General features: G+C 47.1%; 1 protein-coding gene across 3 annotated transcripts in view; it reads left to right on the forward strand.

Annotated features, from left to right (window-relative positions):
- Window positions 1–15,449: 15,449 nt before the first annotated feature.
- Window positions 15,450–20,180, forward strand: part of CD6 (CD6 molecule) — a 41,109-nt gene continuing 36,378 nt past the window's right edge. For all 3 annotated transcript variants that reach the window (XM_035012948.1, XM_035012949.1, XM_035012951.1), the window contains exon 1: window positions 15,450–15,631. In XM_035012948.1, coding sequence (XP_034868839.1) covers window positions 15,571–15,631 — 61 coding nt within the window. In that variant the 5' untranslated portion in view covers window positions 15,450–15,570. The remainder of the gene's footprint in view (window positions 15,632–20,180) is intronic.

Raw genomic sequence — 20,180 nt, forward strand, 5'->3', positions numbered from 1 at the left:
CAAGGACCTTGTCTTTTTTTTTTAAGAATTGATATTTTTTTTAGGGGCGCCTGGGTGGCTCAGTCAGTTAAGCGTCTGCCTCTGGCTCAGGTCATGATCCTGGGGTCCTGGGATGGAGTCCCCCATCGGGCTCTCTGCTCAGAGGGAATCTGCTCCTCTCTCTCCCTCTGTGATCGCTCTTATTCTCGCTCTTCCTCAAATAAACAAAATCTTTTAAAAAAGAGAATTAATGTTTTTTAGAGCAGTTTTAGGTTTACAACCAAATTGAGAGGGAGGTACAGAGATTGTCATATACCCCCTGCCCCACACATGCACAGTCTTCCCCATTATTAACATCACTCACCAGAATGGTACATTGTTACCAAAGATGAACTGACACTGACACATGATAATCACCCGAAGTCTATAGTTTACCTTAGGGTTCACTCTTGATGTTGTACATCCTATGGACAACTGTATGATGACACGTACCCACCATTATAATATCAAGTAGAGCATTTTCACTGCCTTAAACATCCTCTGTGCTCCACTTACTTATGTGCCTGCTCCCTACCCCCCACCACTCCCAACCCCTGGCAACCACTGAATTTACTGTCTTCATTTTTGCCTTTTCCAGAATGTGATATAGCTGGAATGGTGCAGTGGGTTGCCTTTACAGCTTGGCTTCTTTCATTTAGTAATACACATTTAAGATTCCTCCATGTCTTTCCATGACTCCAAACCTCATTTCTTTTGAGTAATTGTCTGGATGGACCAAAATGGATCCATTCACCTACTGAAGAGCATCTTGTACGCTTCCAAGTTTTGGCAGTTACAAATAAAGCTGCTAGCAGCTTCCTCGTGCAGGTTTTTGTGTGAATGTAATCTTTCAACTCCTTTGGGGAAATACCAAAGAGCAGGATTGCTGGGTCATATGGTAAGAGTATATTTTGTTCTGTACGAAACCGCCAAACTGTCTGCCAAAGTGGCTGTACCATTTTGCATTCTCCCCGGCAATGAAGGAATGAGTTCGGGTTGCTCCATGTTCTTGCTGGCCTTTGGCCTTGTGGGTGCTCTGGAGTTTGGCCATTTTAAGAGGCGTGGAGTGGTATCTTATTGTTGTTTTGATTTGCTCTTCCCTGATGACGTAGGATGCAGAGCACCTTTCCATATGCTCATTTCTAATCTGTTTATCTTCTTCAGTGAGGTGTCTGTGAAGGTCTTGGCTCATCTTTTAATGTGGTTGTTTGTTTTCTTATTGTTGAGTTATAAGAGTTCTTTGTATATTTTGGGTAACAGCCCGGGTATCAGATGTGTCTTTTGCAAATATTTTCTACCTGTCAGTGGCTTATCTTCTCATTCTCTTGATGTTGTCTTTCCCAGAGCGGAAGTTGTTAATTTAACGAAATCCAGCTGGTCAATTATTTATTTCATAGCTCGCGTTGTATCTAAAAAGTCATCACCATACTCAAGGGTGTGTAGGTTTTCTCCTGTTATCTTCTAGGAGTTTCATAGTTTTGTGTTTTTATAGTTAAGCCCATGATACATTTTGAGTTAAGTTTTGTGAAGTGTATAAAGTCTGTGTCTAGATTCATTTTCTTGCACATGGATGTCCAGTTGTTCTGGCACCATTTGTTGAAGAGACTTGTCTAGCTTACCACTTGACCTCTCAAGAGCTGTGTGATCTTCATCGAGTTACTTAACCTTTACCGTTTCTTTATCTGAAAAGTGGAGAATGAAAAATACTTACACTACAGGCTTTTTTGTATCAAAATGAGATAACCCAGCCTGGTGGCTGGCATATCATAAGAACTCAGGAAATGTCTGCGCCTTAATTAACTAACAAATAAAACAAATGTTTAGAGATGGCTTACTATGTGCTGGGTGCTGTTCAAGGGGCTGAGGATACAACAGTGAACAAAATGGACACAAACCTGTGTCCTCGTGGAGGTGATGTTCCAGTGCTTGGGGTCATAGACAAGGAACCAAAGAAGAAAGGGGAATAAAACAGATCAGAAGGTGTATTTAATATCACATATAATAAAGGCTACAATGAAAAATAAAGTTGGAATGAGACACGGAGATGACAGTGGAGGCTTTTCACTTTTATTTATTTTTAAAAAAAGATTTTATTTATTTATTTAAGATTTTATTTATTTATTTGTCAGAGAGAGAGAGAGTGCGAGCAAGTGCGGGGGGTGGTGCAGAGAGAGAGGGAGAAGAAGCAGGCTCCCTGCTGAGCAGGAAGCCTGATGCGGGACTTGGTCCCTGGACCCTGGGATCATGACCTGAGCCGAAGGCAGATGCGTAACCGACTGAGCCACGCAGGCATCACCAGTGGAGGCTTTTTAGATAGGGTATAATATAATCCTAATTTATTATAAATCCAACTTTCTCAACCTTGACACTATGGACACTTCGGCCCAGATGCTGCTTTGTTGTGTTTGTAGGCTGCCCTGTGCATCGGAGGGTAGCTAGCGGTACCCCTCGTCTCTGTGAACAAGACACTACCCGTACTCCAGCCCCTCCGTTGTCACAATCAGAATGTCTCCAGACATTACCAAATGTCCCCTGGGGGCAGAAAACTGCTACTATACATACAGGTCTGCTGGGGAAGGGTGTAGTGGGCTTAATGGTGGCCCCTGAAAAGATACGTCCACAGGCTAATCCCTGGAACCTATGACTATTATCTGATATGACCAAAGATGCCATTAAATTAAGGATCTTGAGAGCAGGTGCTTATCCTGGATTATCCCGGTGGGCTCTAAACGCCGTGGACGAGTGTCCTCGTAAGAGCAAGGCAGAGGGAGAGGAGACTGAGCCACCCAGAAGAGAAGGCACTGGGAAGACAGAGGCCAAGAACAGATGTTGCAGCTGCAAATCCAGGAATGCCAAGGAGCTTGGGTCGCCATGACACGTGGTGGGGGGGCAAGGGACAGACGTCCCTACCGACATCCTGATGTCAGGCTTCTGGCCTCCTGAACTGTGAGAGGATCCATTTCTGGATCCACTTCTGTCGTCTGTCGCCAGATTTGTGGTACTTTACTAACAGCAACCACAGGAAACTAATCGGGAAGGTGTACATCATCAGCGAGAGGGTTTCAACATCGAATGTTCTGATGCAAGATTCAAATTGCCATAGGAGAATTTATGGAGCTGGCTGATGTTGGATGAGGGTGATCTCGTTTGCAGATCACACGAAGCTGGAAAAGTTGGCAAAACAAACAAACAAACAAACAACAACACAACAACAACTTTGGCCAGTGGACTCCAGACACCAGAAGATGTCCGCAGGGCAGTGGACAGATGTGAACGTCAGGCTCTCTCCATGGCGCGCTCAGCCCCACGTGGAAAGGGCCAGGATGACGTGGCTTAGTGGAAGCAGGACAAAAAACAAAATGAAACAAAACAAACAAACAAACAAAAGCCTTGGGGAGGGGCGCCTGGGTGGCTCAGTTGGTTGAGCGACTGCCTTTGGCTCAGGTCATGATCCCGGAGTCCTGGGATCGAGTCCCACATCGGGCTCCTGGCTCGGCGGGGAGCCTGCTTCTCCTTCTGACCCTCTCCCCTCTCATGCTGTTTCTCTCTCTCTCTCTCTCTCAAAAAAAAAAAAAAAAAAAACCTTGGGGATTTCATCAATAGATTCAAGATGAGTCAACATTGTTTGGGCCACCTGAGGCCACAACAGAACGGCGGTTGTCAATGTGATGAGATTATAGTGGTTTGTTTTCTTTTCCTAAATTTCCAGAGTTGCTGTAATGTACTTCTAAGGCTTTGTTACCCAAAGGTCAAATTTGGTATCAGGAGGTTTTCCTTCCACTCGACTCCTGGGTTTAGCAGAGATTGGGTCCAGCGGGTACCACACTTAAAGGTCCAATGGGGAGCAACCAGGGGAAGGAAAAGCCTTGAAGTTCTGCCCATGGGAGAGAAGAGACAAGTGGCAGCATATCCCTGTTGCCAAAGGTGCCTCGAAGGCTGCCCCTCAAAGAGGGCGTCTTTTTTTCAGATTTATTTGAGAGAGAGAAAGAGAGAGAGAGAGCAGTGGGGAGGGGCAGAGGGAAAGGGAGAGAATCTTCAAGCAGATTCTGCACTGAGCGCAGAGCCCAACTCGGGGCTCGATCCCACAACCCTGAGACCCCGACCTGAGCTGACACCAAGAGTCGGACGCTCAACCGACTGTGCCACCCAGGCACTCCTCAAAGAGGGATTCTATGTCTCAGGTAATGCTTCAGAAAGAGCGAGGATTTCAGGGAGCGCGAGGTTTCAGCTCCGAGCCCCACAGCCTTTCCTTTGAAATGAGGAATTTTCAAAGCCGGGTCCACGGGCAGCGCCCTATGAGTCCCCGAGACCATTCCTGGGATCTAGGAGGTCAAAAACTATTTTCGTGCTCATATAAAGATATCGTTTGCCTTTCTCCTGACCTCATTTGCCTGGTACAAAAGCCATGATGGAGTGGCATAAAATTGTCCTAGAAGCCACTGAATTCTAGAACCCTCTGCTCAGAGTACAAGCAGGGAAAAAAACGGCTAGTTTTACTTAGGAATGTTCCTCCACAAAGCAGTTAAAATCGTTAACATTATTAGATTGCAACCATTGCGGGCACAATTTCTTGGCATTCAATGTGACAGGACGAGAATATGCATAGCGTTCTTCCGCTGAGTCCCGCGGTGCGGCCGTCACCACGGGGCTGAGCTCTGATGCTCCTCTCCAATTTGCCAGCAAGCGAGCTGGGCTGTTGGTTTTTTTCCATGGAACACTCTTTACTTGAAAATGATGGTTATTCAGCCTGGAGAATGTGGCAGATAATTTTTTGAAACCGAGCAAAGGAAACCTGTCATTTCAAAGGAAACACATGACAGTATTTGCTGCCAGTGATGAAATTGGAGTTTTTGAGTGAAACTTAGAAGTTTAGAAAGACTCTCATCTGCCACCGTGCTCTTGACAGCTTCCCAGGACTTAAAAGTTTTCTGATGAGCTCACAGATGATATTAATGAATGTGATTTTTTTTTTTTTTTGGATACCATGCGACGAAATATGTCAACATTTGGAAGATCTGCATGACTTTTGTGAGCCAGTATGTTCCAGAATGACCGACGCATGTTATTACAGAACCATGCGTGGATAAAAGATCCGTTCAAAGTGCAAGATAGGCCAATGGATTTTAATTTAACAGTGGATTAAAGTTCACTGATACAGTTTCAGACCTCACACTGCAACTAACCTTTAGAAAACATCACTTGTCAAATTTTGTTGCAGTATCAGAGACTATCTAAAATTATCTAAAAAGGGTATAAAAAATACTCCTCCTTTTTCCAACTGCATATGATGAGGCCAGATTTTTTTCCCCCGTATGCTTTGACCAAAACAACACCTCTCAACAGATTGAATGAAGAAGCTGATAGGAGAATCCAAGCGTCCTCTATAAAGCCAGACATTAAAGAGATTTGAAAGCGTCTAAAACCAGGCTACTCTTCCCAATAATTTTTTGGGGTTCAGAATATATAGTAATTTTTCATGAAAAGTGTTATTTACATTGACATGTGGTGAGTTCATTGTTGCTATTTTTATTTATTTTTTTAAAGATTTCATTTATTTATCTCAGAGAGAGATAGCGAGAGAGAGCACGAGGGAGAGTGGGGGGCGTGGGGGGGGCAGGGAGAGGGAGACACAGGCTCCCCGCCAAGTACGGAGCCCGACTCGGGGCTTGATCCCAGGACTCCGGGATCATGACCTGAGCCAAAGGCCGACACTTAACTGACTGAGCCAGCCAGGCGCCCTGATTGTTGCTATTTTCAAATGAATTAAATAAATGTTTAAAATTTATCAGTTTAATTTCTAATATGATAGGTATCAATAGATACAACCCACATAAACAAAAGTTCTTTGGGCCCTTGATAATTTTTAAGAATATAAAGGAGGCTTGAGACCAACAAGGTTGAGAACTGCTATCCTCTCTGTGTGCTCAGAGTGGGGAGACACGCCCCACAGAGATTTAAGCGGCTGCCATAGTGAGGAAGATTTTCGGTATCCAAAGGCCTGAGGCATGCTGGGACGCTGTCTCTATGACAAAGAGCAAGACTTTGCACCTTGCATCCTCTCCCACCAAGAACAAGGCACAGTACCAGGGGGCCTGTTTAGAATTTGGAGTGTAGACTATCCTTAGCAATTCTGTTCTGACCCATTGACCATGTGACTCGAAGGGGCTGCCAGTTCTGCGTGGGGCCCCGAGCAGGAGAAGGCTCTGTGGCAGCTTCCGGGCAGTGGTGCGGGCCGCTGCGCTAACGCGGCCGTAAGACCTGGACAGTCCAATCATGCCAGAGATGCCAAGATGGATAAGGATGCTGTGCCGAGTCTCCGGAAGGCTCTAAAGGGGGAGAATTTGCATCACAAGCTTCCAGAGCCCTGGAGCACATCTCTGACTTCTGCAGCAGAGAACCACTTGTCGTCCGAAAACCATCTCCTGCTGCGTGCCACCACGCACGCCCTGATAGAGACTGCGCCTGATGACGGGTCACCAAGGACGAGGCCACCTGCGGGCCGGTCATAAGCTCGGTATTATCACATACGCCGGGTTGTTAAAGGATTCACTGGACACAACAGCTTCAGGCCCCAGCAGGCCCAGAAGTTGCAAAGAAATGATAAAAACAGATGGCCTTGGCCTCCGTTGCATTCTTGTTTCTCTTTGAACTCATACCTCTAGCTTTCACGGAGCTGCCTCCGATGGAGGGGAAACACCCCTCAGGCCTGGTTCACAAATGGGAAAGCGGAGTAGGCAGTTCCTGACTAGAAATGGAAGTCCTCCCGGGGGCAGGGGTGGGGGCAGAGATGTGAAAGTACCTTGGGTCACCTGCTGCCGGTGGAAGGAAGAGGGGCTGAAGGCATTGGTTGTGCATGAGTCCCTGGGTGGGGCCCCGGGACCAAACCCCAAATGTTCTGTGTCTTATGTTAATGCCCAGCAGAGAAGGTCTACCCACGGGAGGCTCCAGCAAGCCGCTGGACCGGGTGCCTTTTCCCGTGGGTGTGGCCAGCTTCTCTCCCTCGGCCTTGGGGTATCGGGAAGCAAGAATGGGGGCTGTCCCTGGGGCAGACCATTCTGAGAACCATCTCATAAGCCTGACATCCAGTACTACTCGCTAGAGTGGGGCCAACCCAATGGCGTGCCCTTTTACTGACTGTCCTTCTTCTCCTTTGTCACCCCATGTTCCTCTCTGTCCCCCGGGATCACATTCCCTAGTAACCCATCTGCAAGCAAGGCTCTTCTGAGAGGGGACAGGCTGAGCCCCTATTCACAAGTGTGACGTCTCCCTCGCTCTCCTAGTACCCGGGACTCAGCTCTACTTCTTTTCTCGTATAATTTACATTTGTTAGGTCTATTGTTTATGATGTGACTCTCCCACCAAGGACAGCAACATTTGTCTGTTTTGTTCAGTGCTGTGTCCCCCGCCCCTAGAACGCACGACATTGGTGTTGAATGAGTGACCAAGTGAGAACAGTTAATGTATGTACATTTAGGCGCTGGATGTTTAGACTGTGGTAGAAAACGCTGGACCTCAGGAAAGACAAGGAGTTGGCTATGACCGTTGTGGGGACCGTTTCAGGACTCCGGAGAGAGGAGAGGGCTTGGCTCGAGCTGGGGCAGGGCTGGTCCAAGATTCAGAGCCCTGTAGAGCCAGAGCCTTCCTGCCAAAGAGGCCACGGTTTGGCCAAAGCTTTCGTGCCAAAGGCTGAACTGCCTATGGTTAAGAGCTCAGGGCCCTGCGGTGGACAGACATGAGTTCGGAGCCTAGCTCTCCTCCACGTCTTAGCTGTGGGATCATGAGCAAATGGTGTCTCTAACTTCGGTTTTTTGATCTGCACAGGTGTGTTAGGAACAGCACCTGTCTCCTTGCACTGCTGTGAGAATCGGGGCAGACCCCACGTGAAGCACAGGGCACAACAGGATGTACTCACTAAGGGTCAGTCAGCACGAGGCTTTCCCCTGTGCCACATAGGGTAGGGGGATGCAGTTCTAGGGCTCCCCTTCCTTCTGGCCAGAGAGGCAGACTTACGTCCCCCAATAATGTTGCATATTCCACTTTGCTGGGCCAAGGTCAGGAGAGAGACACAGTCTGGATGAAAGATGCCTGGGCTCTCCACAGCATGGCGGAGCACTAGGTGTCCTTGCAACTTGAGTTCAAAAGGGCTTGGCCCTGGGGCACCTGGCTGGCTCAGTAGGCAGAATATGTGACTCTTGATCTTGGGGTTGTAAGTTCAAGCCCCATGTTGGGCATAGAGTTTACTTAAAAAAAAACTTAAGAAAAAAAAGGTCTTGGGGCGCCTGCGTGGCTCAGTTTGTTAAGCGACTGCCTTCGGCTCAGGTCATGATCCTGGAGTCCTGGGATCGGGTCCCACATCGGGCTCCCTGCTCGGCAGGGAGTCTGCTTCTCCCTCTGACCCTCCCCCCTCTCATGTGCTCTCTCTCATTCTCTCTCTCAAATAAATAAATAAAATCTTTTAAAAAAAAAAGAAAGAAAAAAAAGGTCTTGGCTCTAAGAGTTATAAATAAAAAGGAGCTCATTAAGGGACGCCTGCGTGGCTCAGTCGGTTAAGCATCCAACTCTTGATTTTGGCTCAGGTCATGATCTCAGGGTCATGAGATTGAGCCCCATATTGGGCTCCATGTGGGGCGTGGAGCCTGCTTAAGACTTAAGATTCTCTCTCTGCCCCCTCCTCGGTCCTCCCCCTTCTCCGAAAAATAAAAAGAGCTCATTGAGTTGGGTACCCAGCCAGGTGTATCTTCTAGCTTCCTGCTCAGAGCTTCACGTCCATGAAACATGTGACTGAGGTGTGTCCCATCAGTTCCCAAGGATGCACCCCCCATGCTGTCCTGCCTCGACTTACCCTGTGCCCTCTGCCAGAAAACCTACCATTGTTCTGTTTGTCCTTCATTTCTTTTCCTTTCCTGTCCTGACTTCTTATGGTTTTCATTTTTTTTTTTTTTTAATGCCAGAGAGAGAGAGAGAGACAGGTAGAAGGAGAAGCAGGCTCCCTGCTGAGCAAGGAGCCTGATGCAGGATTCTATCCCAGGACCCTGAGATCATGACCTGAGCTGAAGGCAGACCCTTAACTGACTGAGCCACCCACGTGTTCCTCCTTACTGCTTTCTATCAGGCTCTTCAACTCATTCCATTTGATTGTTCCGCTGGTTTATCATACACATTTAATTGAACAAAGTAAAAAACTAGTCAATATTTTATGCTTCTGACAAATAATAGACCTTTCCAAAATTGCTCACTCCTTACTAATTCATGTCATTATCTTCTGGTTCCTTATTTTTATCTTGTTTTTTTTCCTAGACCCACAAATTAGACATTATTGTAATCATTGTATACCATCATTGCTTATTTAATTCACCTCCATGGTGACATATTTCTTTGCTCACCATTCCTACTTGAATCTTATACTTTCCTTCTGGGATTATTTTCCTTGTTCCTGAAGAACATCCTTTAAAATTTCCTTAGGTGAGGGTCTGTTACTACTCTCAATTTTTATCTGAAAATGATTCTGTTTAACCTCATTCTTTTTTTTTTTTCCGAGTCTGTAACAAGGCCATTCTGGGTTTTTTTGGTTTTGTTTTTGTTTTTTTTTTGATTGAGGTATAATTGATATGCATCATATTAGTTTCAGGTATACAAGGTAATGATCTGACACTTGTATGCCCTGCGAATGATCACAAGAAGCTAATCACCCTTCACCACCATAACAAGTTACAAAAAAGTTTTTATCTTCCTTGTGACCAGAACGTCCAAGATCCACCATCCTGGCAACCTTCATATCTGCACCACATTACCACTAACTGGGGTCACCTTGCTGCGCACCACATCCCTATGACCTGTGCATTTCATAACTGGAGTCTATACCTCCTGACCCCCTTCATGCATTTTGCCCAACCCCCAGCTGCCTCCCTCACCCCAGCAACCACCACTCTGTTCTCCATATCCATGAGTTTTGTTTTGTTTGCTTTGTTTTTTAGATTCCACATATAAGTGAGCTGATATGGTATTTGTCTTTCTCTGTCTGACTTATTTCACTTAGCATAATAACACCCTCTAGGCCCATCCATGTTGTTGCAAATGGCAAGATCTCATTCTTTTTAATGGACGAGTAATAGTCCATTGGACATGTCTACCACAATTTCTTTATCCATTCATCCATAGATGGACATCTAGGTTATTTCTGTATCTTGGCTTTGGTAAATAATGCTGCAAAGAATATGGAGCTGCATATATTTTTTCAAGATAGTGTTTTCCTTTTCTTCAGATAAATACCCCAAAGTGGAATTACTGGATCATATGGTATTTCTATTTTTAATTATTTAAAAAAAACTTTTTTTAAGATTTTATTTATTTGGGGCACCTGGGTGGCTCAGTCATTGGGCATCTGCCTTCAGCTCAGGTCATGGTCTCAGGGTCCTGGGATCAAGCCCTGCATTGGGCTCCCTGCTCTGCGGGAAGCCTGCTTCTCCCTCTCCCACTCCCCCTGCTTGTGTTCCCTCTCTCGCTGTGTCTCTCTCTATCAAATAAATAAATAAAATCTTTAAAAAAAAGTTTTTATTTATTTATTTGAGAGAGACAGAGTTAGCAAGAGAGAGAGCATGAGTGGGGAGGAGAGGGAGAAGCAGGCTCCCCATGAGCAGGGAGCCTGACACAGGGCTGGATCCCAGGACCTCAGGATCATGACCTGAGCCAAAGGCAGACACTTAACCGACTGAGTCACCCAGGTGCCCCTATTTTAAATTATTTGAGGAAACTCGATACTGTTTTCCATAGCAGCCGCAACAATTTACATTCCCAGCAACAGTGCACAAGGGTTCCCTTTTCTCTACATCCTCACCTGCATTTGTTATATTTTGTCCTTTTGATAATAGCCATTCTGACAGGTGGGAAGTAATACCTCATTGTGGTTTTAATTTGCATCTCCCTGATGATTAGTGATGTTGGACATCTTTTCATGTGTCTGTTGGCCATTCAAATGTCTTCTTTGGAAAAAGGTCTTTTCAAATCCTCTGCCAATTTTGTAATCAGAATTTTTTTCTATTGAGTAGTATGAGTTCTTTACATATTATGGATATTAGCCCCTCATTGGATATATGATTTGCAAATCTCTTCTCCCTTTCTGTAGATTGTTCAATCTCATTCTTAGAACATATTCGAGGTAGACTTATTTTCTTGGCACGTTGAGATGGTATTCCATTGTCTTCCAGCTTCTATTGCTAACATGAAAAAGTTAGCTGTAAGTCTATTTCGTAGTTCTTTCTAGCAAGTAGCAATCTTGTTACCACATGTGATTGGTGTAGATTTATTTATTGATTGATATGTGTATGAAAACATTTTTATTCTTTTTTAAATTATTTCCCTCCCACCCCCCAGTTTTATTGAGAGAGATTTCTTTTTATTTGACAGGTGGGGTGTGGGGAAACTTCTGGGATCTGCGGGCTAGGTATTTCATCAGTTCTGGATTTGACCTATTCACCTTGTTCCATCCTCTGTGTCTCTTAACTTCTGTTTCATAGTCTTCTCTTAGACACTTTTTTGTCTCTCTGTGCGGCATTCTGGATAAGTTCTTCAGACCTACTGTCCAACTCACTAGTTTTCTCTTTGGCTATGTTAGTCTGTTGCTTAATCTATCCATTGGATTGCTAGTTTTGAAGATTATATTTTTCATTTATAGAAGTACTATTTTTTTCCCCCAAATCTTCCTGGTCACTTAGTTCCTTATCTATAGTCTCTTGTTCCTTATCTACAGCCTCAATTACCAACTGTATTTTTTTAAGCATAAGAAACATCCTTATTTTATATTATGTACACCATAAGTCCAGTAGCTGAAGTGTTTGAAGGCCTCAGTCTGTTGCTTACTGCTTTGTGCAATTCTCACTTACAGTGCCTTGTTGTGATGGTTACTTTTATGTGTCAGCTTGAATGATCTGTAGGGTGCCCAGATATCTGGTTAAACATTATTCTGGGTGTGTTTGTGAGGGTGTTTCTAGGTGAGATTAGACTTGAATCAATAGGTTGGGTAAAGCAGATTGCCTTCCCCATTGTGGATGGGTTTTGTTCAGTGAAGTCCTGAATAGGACAAAAAGGAGTAAGATAGAATTGTCTCTCTCTGCCTGTCTTCAGGTTAGGACACCAGTCTTCCCCCTGCCTTTTGACTCAGGCTCTGACTGGAATTTACACCATTGGTTTTCCCAGTTCTCTGGCCTTTGGAACTGAACTGAAGTGATACACTGGTTCCCCCTGAATTTCCAGCTCGCCAACTGAGATCTTGGGACTTTGTTTCCAAAATCACTTGAGACAATTCCTTACAATATATTTCATATAGGGGCTCCTAGGTGGCTCAGCTGGTTGAGCATCCAACTCTTGGTTTTGGCTCAGGTCATGATCTCATGGGTCGTGGGATCAAGCTCCGCACTGGACTCCACACTCAGTGGGGAGACTGCTTGAAGGTTCTCTCTCTCCACCCTCTCCAACACCCTCTCTTTCTCTCTAAAATAAATAAATCTTTTTTAAAAATCTCATATAAATTCCATTAGTTCTGTTTCTCTGGAAAGCCCTGATTAATACACCTGTGTCCTGTGTTTTATTCTTTCTTTCTTCCTTCCTTTCTTTCTGTGCATGTGAGCTTATATTCCTGGGAACTTTTCTGTGGGAATTCTTTGAGACTTAAATTTAAGGTGAGTTACTTTACTTCAGAGAGGATTTTTGCATTTGTTTCTGTAAAGTGCCCTGGGAACTGCAATCTGCTTTATTATTTTTTTAAGATTGTATTTATTTATTTGACAGAGAGAGATAGCGAGAGAGGGAACACAAGCAGGGGGAGTGGGAGAGGGAGAAGCAGGCTTCCCGCTGAGCAGGGAGCCCGATGCAGGGCTCAATCCAGGACCCTGGGATCATGACCTGAGCCGAAGGCAGACACTTAATGACTGAGCCACCCAGGTGCCCCATGCTATCTGCTTTAAATTCGCCTGTTGTTCTTTACTTGTTTGTGGTGGTGGTGTTTTTGCCTCACAAGTAGTGTGAATTCCCTCTCAGACCCAACTGCAGGTGGACTTGTGGTTAAGAGCCTTTAGGGTTAGCATTTCCTTTTCTCCCACTCAGAGTCAATGCTGAGCCAAGCACATTCTCTGTCAGATCCCTTTGAGAGGTGTTTTTTCTTAGTTCATTCACTGTGGATGTTGTTTTTCACTGGTTTTGCTTTAGGGGGTAGGTTTCTGATTTTGCTTTTCATTTGCTCAGGCTCTAGGTTTCATCTCATTAAACTGAAGTTCTTGGCCAACTGGGATGAGCAGGTACCTCAAGGCAACCTCCGCTTCTGCTCTCAATTATCTCTTTGGATTTGTGTTTTCTTGTCATTTTTGCCTCTGATAATTATTGTTACCTTCTTGCCACCTCAACTTTGCATTTTTAAAGATTTTTACAAATATTTTGCCCCCTCCTTTTTTTGGGTGTTTTGTATCAGGAGAACTTTCGGCATATACTGCTTATCATATTGTCAGAAATGGAAATCTAGCCATCCTCTCTAGCGCATTCAGCTGTGTTTCTTTTAGGATGCTGCTCATTAGCAGGAGAACTCTCCTTGTGTTCATCTTACCCTGGCCTGTGGTTGGGTCACGTGGGTTTGTGAGCTCCGTGCTCCTTGAGGGCAGGGATATGGTTTCCTGTCTTCACCTTCCACAGAGCCCATGCCAGAATTCCCCACACCAAAGTCTCCCTAAGTGTCAGTTGAATGGAAGTGAACCCAGGAGATGGAGGCCCCCATCGGCTGCCTGTGCTACCAGTGACCTTCCACAAGAGGGCAGCCTCCACTGGTGCCGGAGTCAGGTCCACCCCCTAGGTCTGGGCAAGGTTTACAGTGGACGGGCCTGGCTCTCTGTGGCTCCCAAACCTGCAACGTCAGATGCCCCCTTGGCCTGGGACCCAGTGGAGAAATCCTCCCCATTCTACAGATGGGGAAATGAAGTCGAATGGGGAGGAGGGAAGTGTCAGGCCGGGCCAGGTAAATCTGAGAGGTCATACAGAGAAGGGCTATAATAGAACCAATCTCCTCTGGACTCAATTTCTTAAAGGATACTGCTTATACAAGCAAATTAAGTTTTCTGTTCTTTCATTCACTCAACAACATTCATTCAGCATCTACAGTATGCCCCACAGGGAGTGCAGTGGTGAATTAAACACACTAGATCCCTGGGGCACCTGGGTGGCTCAGTCTGTTGAGCGTCCAACTCTTGGTTTTGGCTCAGGTCACGATCTCAGGGTTGTGAGATCCAGCCGTGACTCAGGCTCTGTGCTCAGTGCACAGTCTGCTTGTGATTCTCTCCCTCTCCTTCTGCCTCTCCCCCCACTCACGCTCTCCCTTGCCCCCCTCTAAAATAAATAAATAAAATTTTAAAAAATAAAAACCCACACTAGGCCCCTGCTTCCTTTAAAAAATAAAAACCCAATGGGCGCCTGGGTGGCTCATTTGGTTAAGCAACTGCCTTCGGCTCAGGTCATGATCCTGGGGTCCCTGGATCGAGTCCCACATCGGGCTCCCTGCTTGGCGGGGAGTCTGCTTCTCCCTCTGACCCTCCCCCCTCTCATGTGCTTGCTCTCTCTCATTCTCTCTCTCTCAAATAAATAAATAAAATCTTTAAAAAAAAAACTCTTTAAAAATAAAAAAAAAAAATTTTAAATTTAAAAAACCCACAACCCAGCGTTTCCCCAGCAGCCCTGGCCTTTTGCTCCTCCTATTCCTTCTGGCCCTTCCAGAGGCCTTCTACCATCTCTGCATTTTGAAATCCTGCTCAATCTTCCTGGACCAGCTCCCATGCCTGACTCTCCCTGAGGAATGGGCACCCAGCCCAGTGCCTGCAGGTGGTGGTCCTGTAGCCTCCTGTGCCATCTCAGGGGACATTTCTAGCCTGTAAGGAGATGGGGAGACAAACCATCCCTCAGTCCCTTCTCCACTGATAATTCTTTGAAGGGAATCTGAGGCTCTCTCCTCTCAAAAGTGCAAGACCACACTCTCCTTCCTAGCCATTAACACACCCAAGGACAAAGTACGTTTTGGGATTTTATCCCAGAAGAGCTGGATTTCCAGGACTGGGACAGGCCGTGGGTCATGCGTCCTCTCTTCTTATGTGTATTGGTTGAGCATCTACTATGTATCGGGTCTCCAGAAAGGAAGCATGCCCCCACTCCCCGTTTCCTTAGGACACAGTTGGAAGAAATGTGTATGTGTGTGTGTGTGTGTGTCCTACTCTGTGACTCCTGGGGTTCAGCCAGGCTGGGTGGGCTCATAGCAGAGGCAGCTGGGCTCTCCCTCCCAACCCCTGTGATACCAGCCTGGCTTCCTGGAGACCAAAACCACAAGTAGAGCACAGAGGCGTAAGAGACACTCAGAGGCTGGGTTTGGTCGCATGCATGTAAAGGAGTGCTCTCTCTCTTGCAGAGAGAAAGTTATAAACAGAAGGAGCAAAGGTCCGAGCGGGTGTGAGGAACACATAGCAATCGCATCCCCCTCCCGGCCCCAGGATGGCCCTTCCCACGGGCAGGCACGCGTAGCAGTCAAAGATGGCCCCAGACATGTGGCTCCTCTCTACGATCATCGGATTGCTGACAGCAGCCCTCTCAGGTAGGGCCCCTTTCCCATCTCCTGCCACTCATGCTGGAGGACGTGGGTCCTGGCCTCTTGGCCCCCTTGCTGGTCATGTTCTCACTTACCTTCCTAGAGCCTTCTAGCCAGGACTGTCCCAGGGAGGCCCCAACTCTGTCAACGGCGACTGGGGCCTGGAGAGGGTCCAGGAACCCCCTGGAGGGGCCAGGGTTGTGCCTGGACAGTGCTAGAAGACTCCCGGGCATGAGATGATGTGGGCAGCAGGCTTGGTGTCTCCTCAGCGGGCTCCCAGGGTCTGAGGAGGGAGACACTCCCCACCGTAGGTTCGGGAACTCCCCCAGCCCTATTTCTTGGCAACTCTCAGTAGGGAGCGGCCTGCCTTCCAGAAAGGTAGGACCACGGCGATTGTATTCTCGACCCAAAGCTGAGGCTCTGGACTCACTAGGCTTCTGCCATTCATGGTAGAACTGTCCAGACATAGACCGTCGGGGAAGCCAATGGGCACCGAGGACAGCCCGTAGCTCGGGTGCAGCCAGTAGGGGTAGTTTAGGGCACAAATGAGTGGGAAAGCACTTCCTCCCCCATCCTGAGCTCCCCCTGGGCGCCAAGGCCCTTTGCGACCTGGGCGGGGGCATGAGGTGGCCAGAAAGTTTGGGGGCTGGCTGTGCTCATTGGATACTGTTGGCCTCTGCTGCATGCGGGGTCCAAGCTGGCAAGAACCGGGCAGACGCCCATCCTGCCTCTGTTGGGACCTCACAATTTGGGGATGGGGAGATGCATGGAAACAGAATTCTGGGCCAGGGAGTCTGGGCCCACCTGGCAGGCAAGATACCAAGTGCTTTCACTTTGCTTTCAGAAGGTGACCCAGAGAGGCCCCATCGGGAGGGGCATCCAAGCCAACTAGGAGAACTGGGAGACCTGGGGAGTTTTTTGGGGTGGGGGCAGCTCTTCTCTCTGCCTCTATCTGGAGGCACATGCTCCCCCACACTGGTTCAGGGAAAGCCATTTAGCTCTGGGAGTGGGAAAGTGTGTGCCTTCGGCTCCATGTGGGGCGGCTTGGTTTCTCCTGCTCTGCCAAGAGCACTGGAGCTCAGCCACCTTCTGCCCCTGAGCTAAGACAGACAGACGGTCAGAGGGGCATCCCTCCCACCACCACCTTCTGTCCTTTTCCATGAGGCCCAGCCACCAGCCTCGGCTCGGAAAAGTCTAGGAGGGCAAGGTCTGCTGGCCGGCCCCGGGGAACTGGCCTGGAGTGGTGCCTGACAGCAGCTGGGACTCCAGGGCCCCAGCAGAGCTCAGCAGGGTGAGATGAAGGGGCTCCTGGAGCCAAGGTCCATACACCTGAGTCCTTTTCATCCCTTCCTGACACTCCTGCCTGGCCCACTCCACTCCCAGTACAGATATTTACTTTGTGTTTCTAAAACTGCATTTATAGTCAATGGCCTCACTTGTTACTAATACTAGTTTTGAAAGGAAACTTTATGTCACTACTGTTAAGTGGAAAACTGGTATCATGTGTCAGAAGTATAAGGTGAAGGTAAGCATAAAAATAAGTGGGGATGGAAACCAATTTCTATTACGTGTTAGCAAAAAGTGGAAAGGATGCGGGGTGCCTGGGTGGCTCAGTCATTGGGCGCCTGCCTTTGGCTCGGGTCATGATCCCAGGGTCCTGGGATCGAGCCCCGCATCGGGCTCCCTGCTCAGCGGGAAGCCTGCTTCTCCCACTCCCACTCCCCCTGCTTGTGTTCCCTCTCTCGCTGTCTCTCACTCCGTCAAATAAATAAATAAAATCTTTAAAAAAAAAAAAAAGTGGAAAGGATGCAAAGACCCTGGAGCCTGAAGCCTACACTTGTGCTCTCTGTTGAAGGGGGGATAGGGGACGGGGATAAAGACCCCTTGCCCCCAAGTTGTCATTTTCTCCTTGACTTTCCAGGGGGACTGAGAGCACTTGAGCAGAGAATAATTTCTTTGCCATGAGATTTCATAGCACTAAACGCTGCGTCCTTAAAGCCTCTGAGTGTTCCCCGATGGTGTCTGTCCTCCTGCTGAGAACCAGGGCCTGGCAGGAAGGACATGCAGGCCAAAGGAAACTGTGCTCTAAAGCCCTAGGAGTGGGGCGGGGAGGGCCAGAGCGAGCGGATGTGGGGAGGCCGTTCCCCCCCTCCCAACCCACCTGCCGGAGCCGTCCTTCCCTCCACCCAGGTCCAGCAGACCCCAACCCCGGCAGAACCGGGCCCTCGGTGGGCAAGATGGACCCAGATCTGCTCCAGGGTTCTCCTTGGCAAAATCAGTGTGTGGGGCAGATCAGGTTGGGGAAAGGAAGTGAGGGCCTCCCAGGAGAGAAAGAAAAGGAAAGAAAGACAACAGAGAACAAGGAGGGAGGAAAAGGGGCCAGGAGAATGAGGCCCACAAGGGAGTTCCAGGGCCTTCTCCTTGAGAGCTATGGAGCCCTGATGGGGTTATCAGGCTGTGCCCTGGGGCCATAGGCAGGTGCAGGCTGGCCCTCTGCACCCCAGCAGTCCCGGCCAAGGCCTCCCCTCGCCTGCTCTCCTTTGCAGTCCCAGCGCCAGGCTCCATCCGCGGCCTCACACGGCTATTTCTCTGGCCTGGCTGGCCTGTGTTCTGGGCTGTTCTCTCCTCAGGCTTGGGTGTGTGCTGTTGAATGACCAGGGCAAGGACCACACTTTCCAATTCAGCTGGTGCTCCCTGAAGGCCTGGGTCCAGGCCCAGTTTGTCCCCCTACCCTCCAGTTTTGTGCCTCAGTTTCCTGATCAGCCAACTGGGGACAAAGAGGCAGAGAGAATGAACTTGAAACACTTGACTGGGGAGGACGGGGTGGGGTCAGGAGACCAGAGTATTGCTTGGGCCCGGTCTAATTCACCATGCATTCTTCTCTGATCTGGTTTTTGCGCCAGTGAAATTGGGTGCTTTGGGCAGAAAACCCCTAAGGGCTTGGTCAGATCTAACATTCTGTGTGCAAAATAGTAACAAATAATCCGACCTTTCCCCGAAGGGCCGTGAGGAGTTCCAAGTGGCCCATGATCGGTGAGGTCCTGGGGAACTGCTTTCATGTACTAGGAAGGCCATTTGTGGTTACTCTAAAAAAAGCTTCTTAAACGAACAAATTTTTAAAAATCAGGCTTTTGGGGCGCCTGGGTGGCTCAGTTGTTGAGCGTCTGCCTTCAGCTCAGGTCATGATCCCAGGGTCCTGGGATCGAGCCCCGCATCGGGCTCCCTGCTCCGCGGGGAGCCTGCTTCTCCCTCTCCCACTCCCCCTGCTTGTGTTCCCTCTCTCGCTGTGTCTCTCTCTGTCAGATAGATGAAATCTTTAAAATAAATAAATAAAAATAAAAATCGGGTTTTTCCCTTCACTTGTAAATTCAATATCCAAAAATCGTTTTATTTATAAGTCCAGTAATTTTTAACAGTGACTCTCAGGGAGCCTTTGATTAATATTTCATCAGATCAGGTCGAACAGAGTAAGCTTCCTTAAATAACAAATACCACTCACAAATGCACGTAATTGAGTGCCCTTAGATCTGTCATATCCCATACAGCCACCACCAGAATATGCATTTGAAACGTGGTAGCCTGAGCGCACAAGTGTTGGAAAGGTAACACACAGAGCAGATTTTGAAGATGTGTTCAAAAAAAGAACGTCAAGTATCTCATTAATAACTTGTTTATGCATTACACGTTGAAACAGTATTTTGCATAGGTTGAGTTAAATACATTTTACTGTTACAATTAAGTTGGTCTATTCCTTTTTGATTTGTAAAACACATGGCCACTAGAAAATTATAAATGACCTATGTGGCTTGCGTTGTGTTTCTACCGGAGAACACTGCCTTAGATAATCTAAACTGCATCTACAAATTTAATGAATTTGATTCTCTTATAAATGTTACAAATACCTCTAAGAAACAAGCCTTTTTCAAGGATTTCAGAGAATACTTTCTGCTCTAAAAAACTAACACTTAAACAGAGTGAATATTAAGTTCTCTTAAATATTCTGATAATGTTTACAGACATGGCCAAATTCTCTTAAATTTTTAAATTAAAATTTCAACTAAAGTCGGGCGCCTGGGTGGCTCAGTTGGTTAAGCGACTGCCTTCGGCTCAGGTCATGATCCTGGAGTCCCGGGATCGAGTCCCGCATCGGGCTCCCTGCTCGGCAGGGTTCTGCTTCTCCCTCTGACCCTTTTCCCTCTCGTGCTCTCTGTCTCTCATTCTCTCTCTCTCAAATAAATAAAATCTTTAAAAAAATTTTTTTTTCAACTAAAGTCAATTACTCGGCCACACACATAAGAAATGCTAGCAGCCAAGTGTTCGTAAACATCACAGATCTAGGACTTACTGCACCAACACACAGCAATTGATCCACCTGACACTTAGCATAAATGTATAATTACTGTGGGTTTCCATGTACTTCCACCATCTTTATTTTTAAAATTCTAATCTTCTTGGGCTTCAAAGCCACTTCCCAAGAAGAAGAGGACTGTCCCAGAGCAGATAACTTGGATGATCCCCAGCAGATGGGGGTGGCTCTGTCTTAGGGACTGCAATG

The sequence above is a fragment of the Mirounga leonina genome, unplaced genomic scaffold (genome assembly GCF_011800145.1).
Source record: "Mirounga leonina isolate KUSES-001 unplaced genomic scaffold, KU_Mleo_1.0 Mir_166, whole genome shotgun sequence".
In the NCBI taxonomy this organism is placed as follows: Eukaryota; Metazoa; Chordata; class Mammalia; order Carnivora; family Phocidae; genus Mirounga; species Mirounga leonina.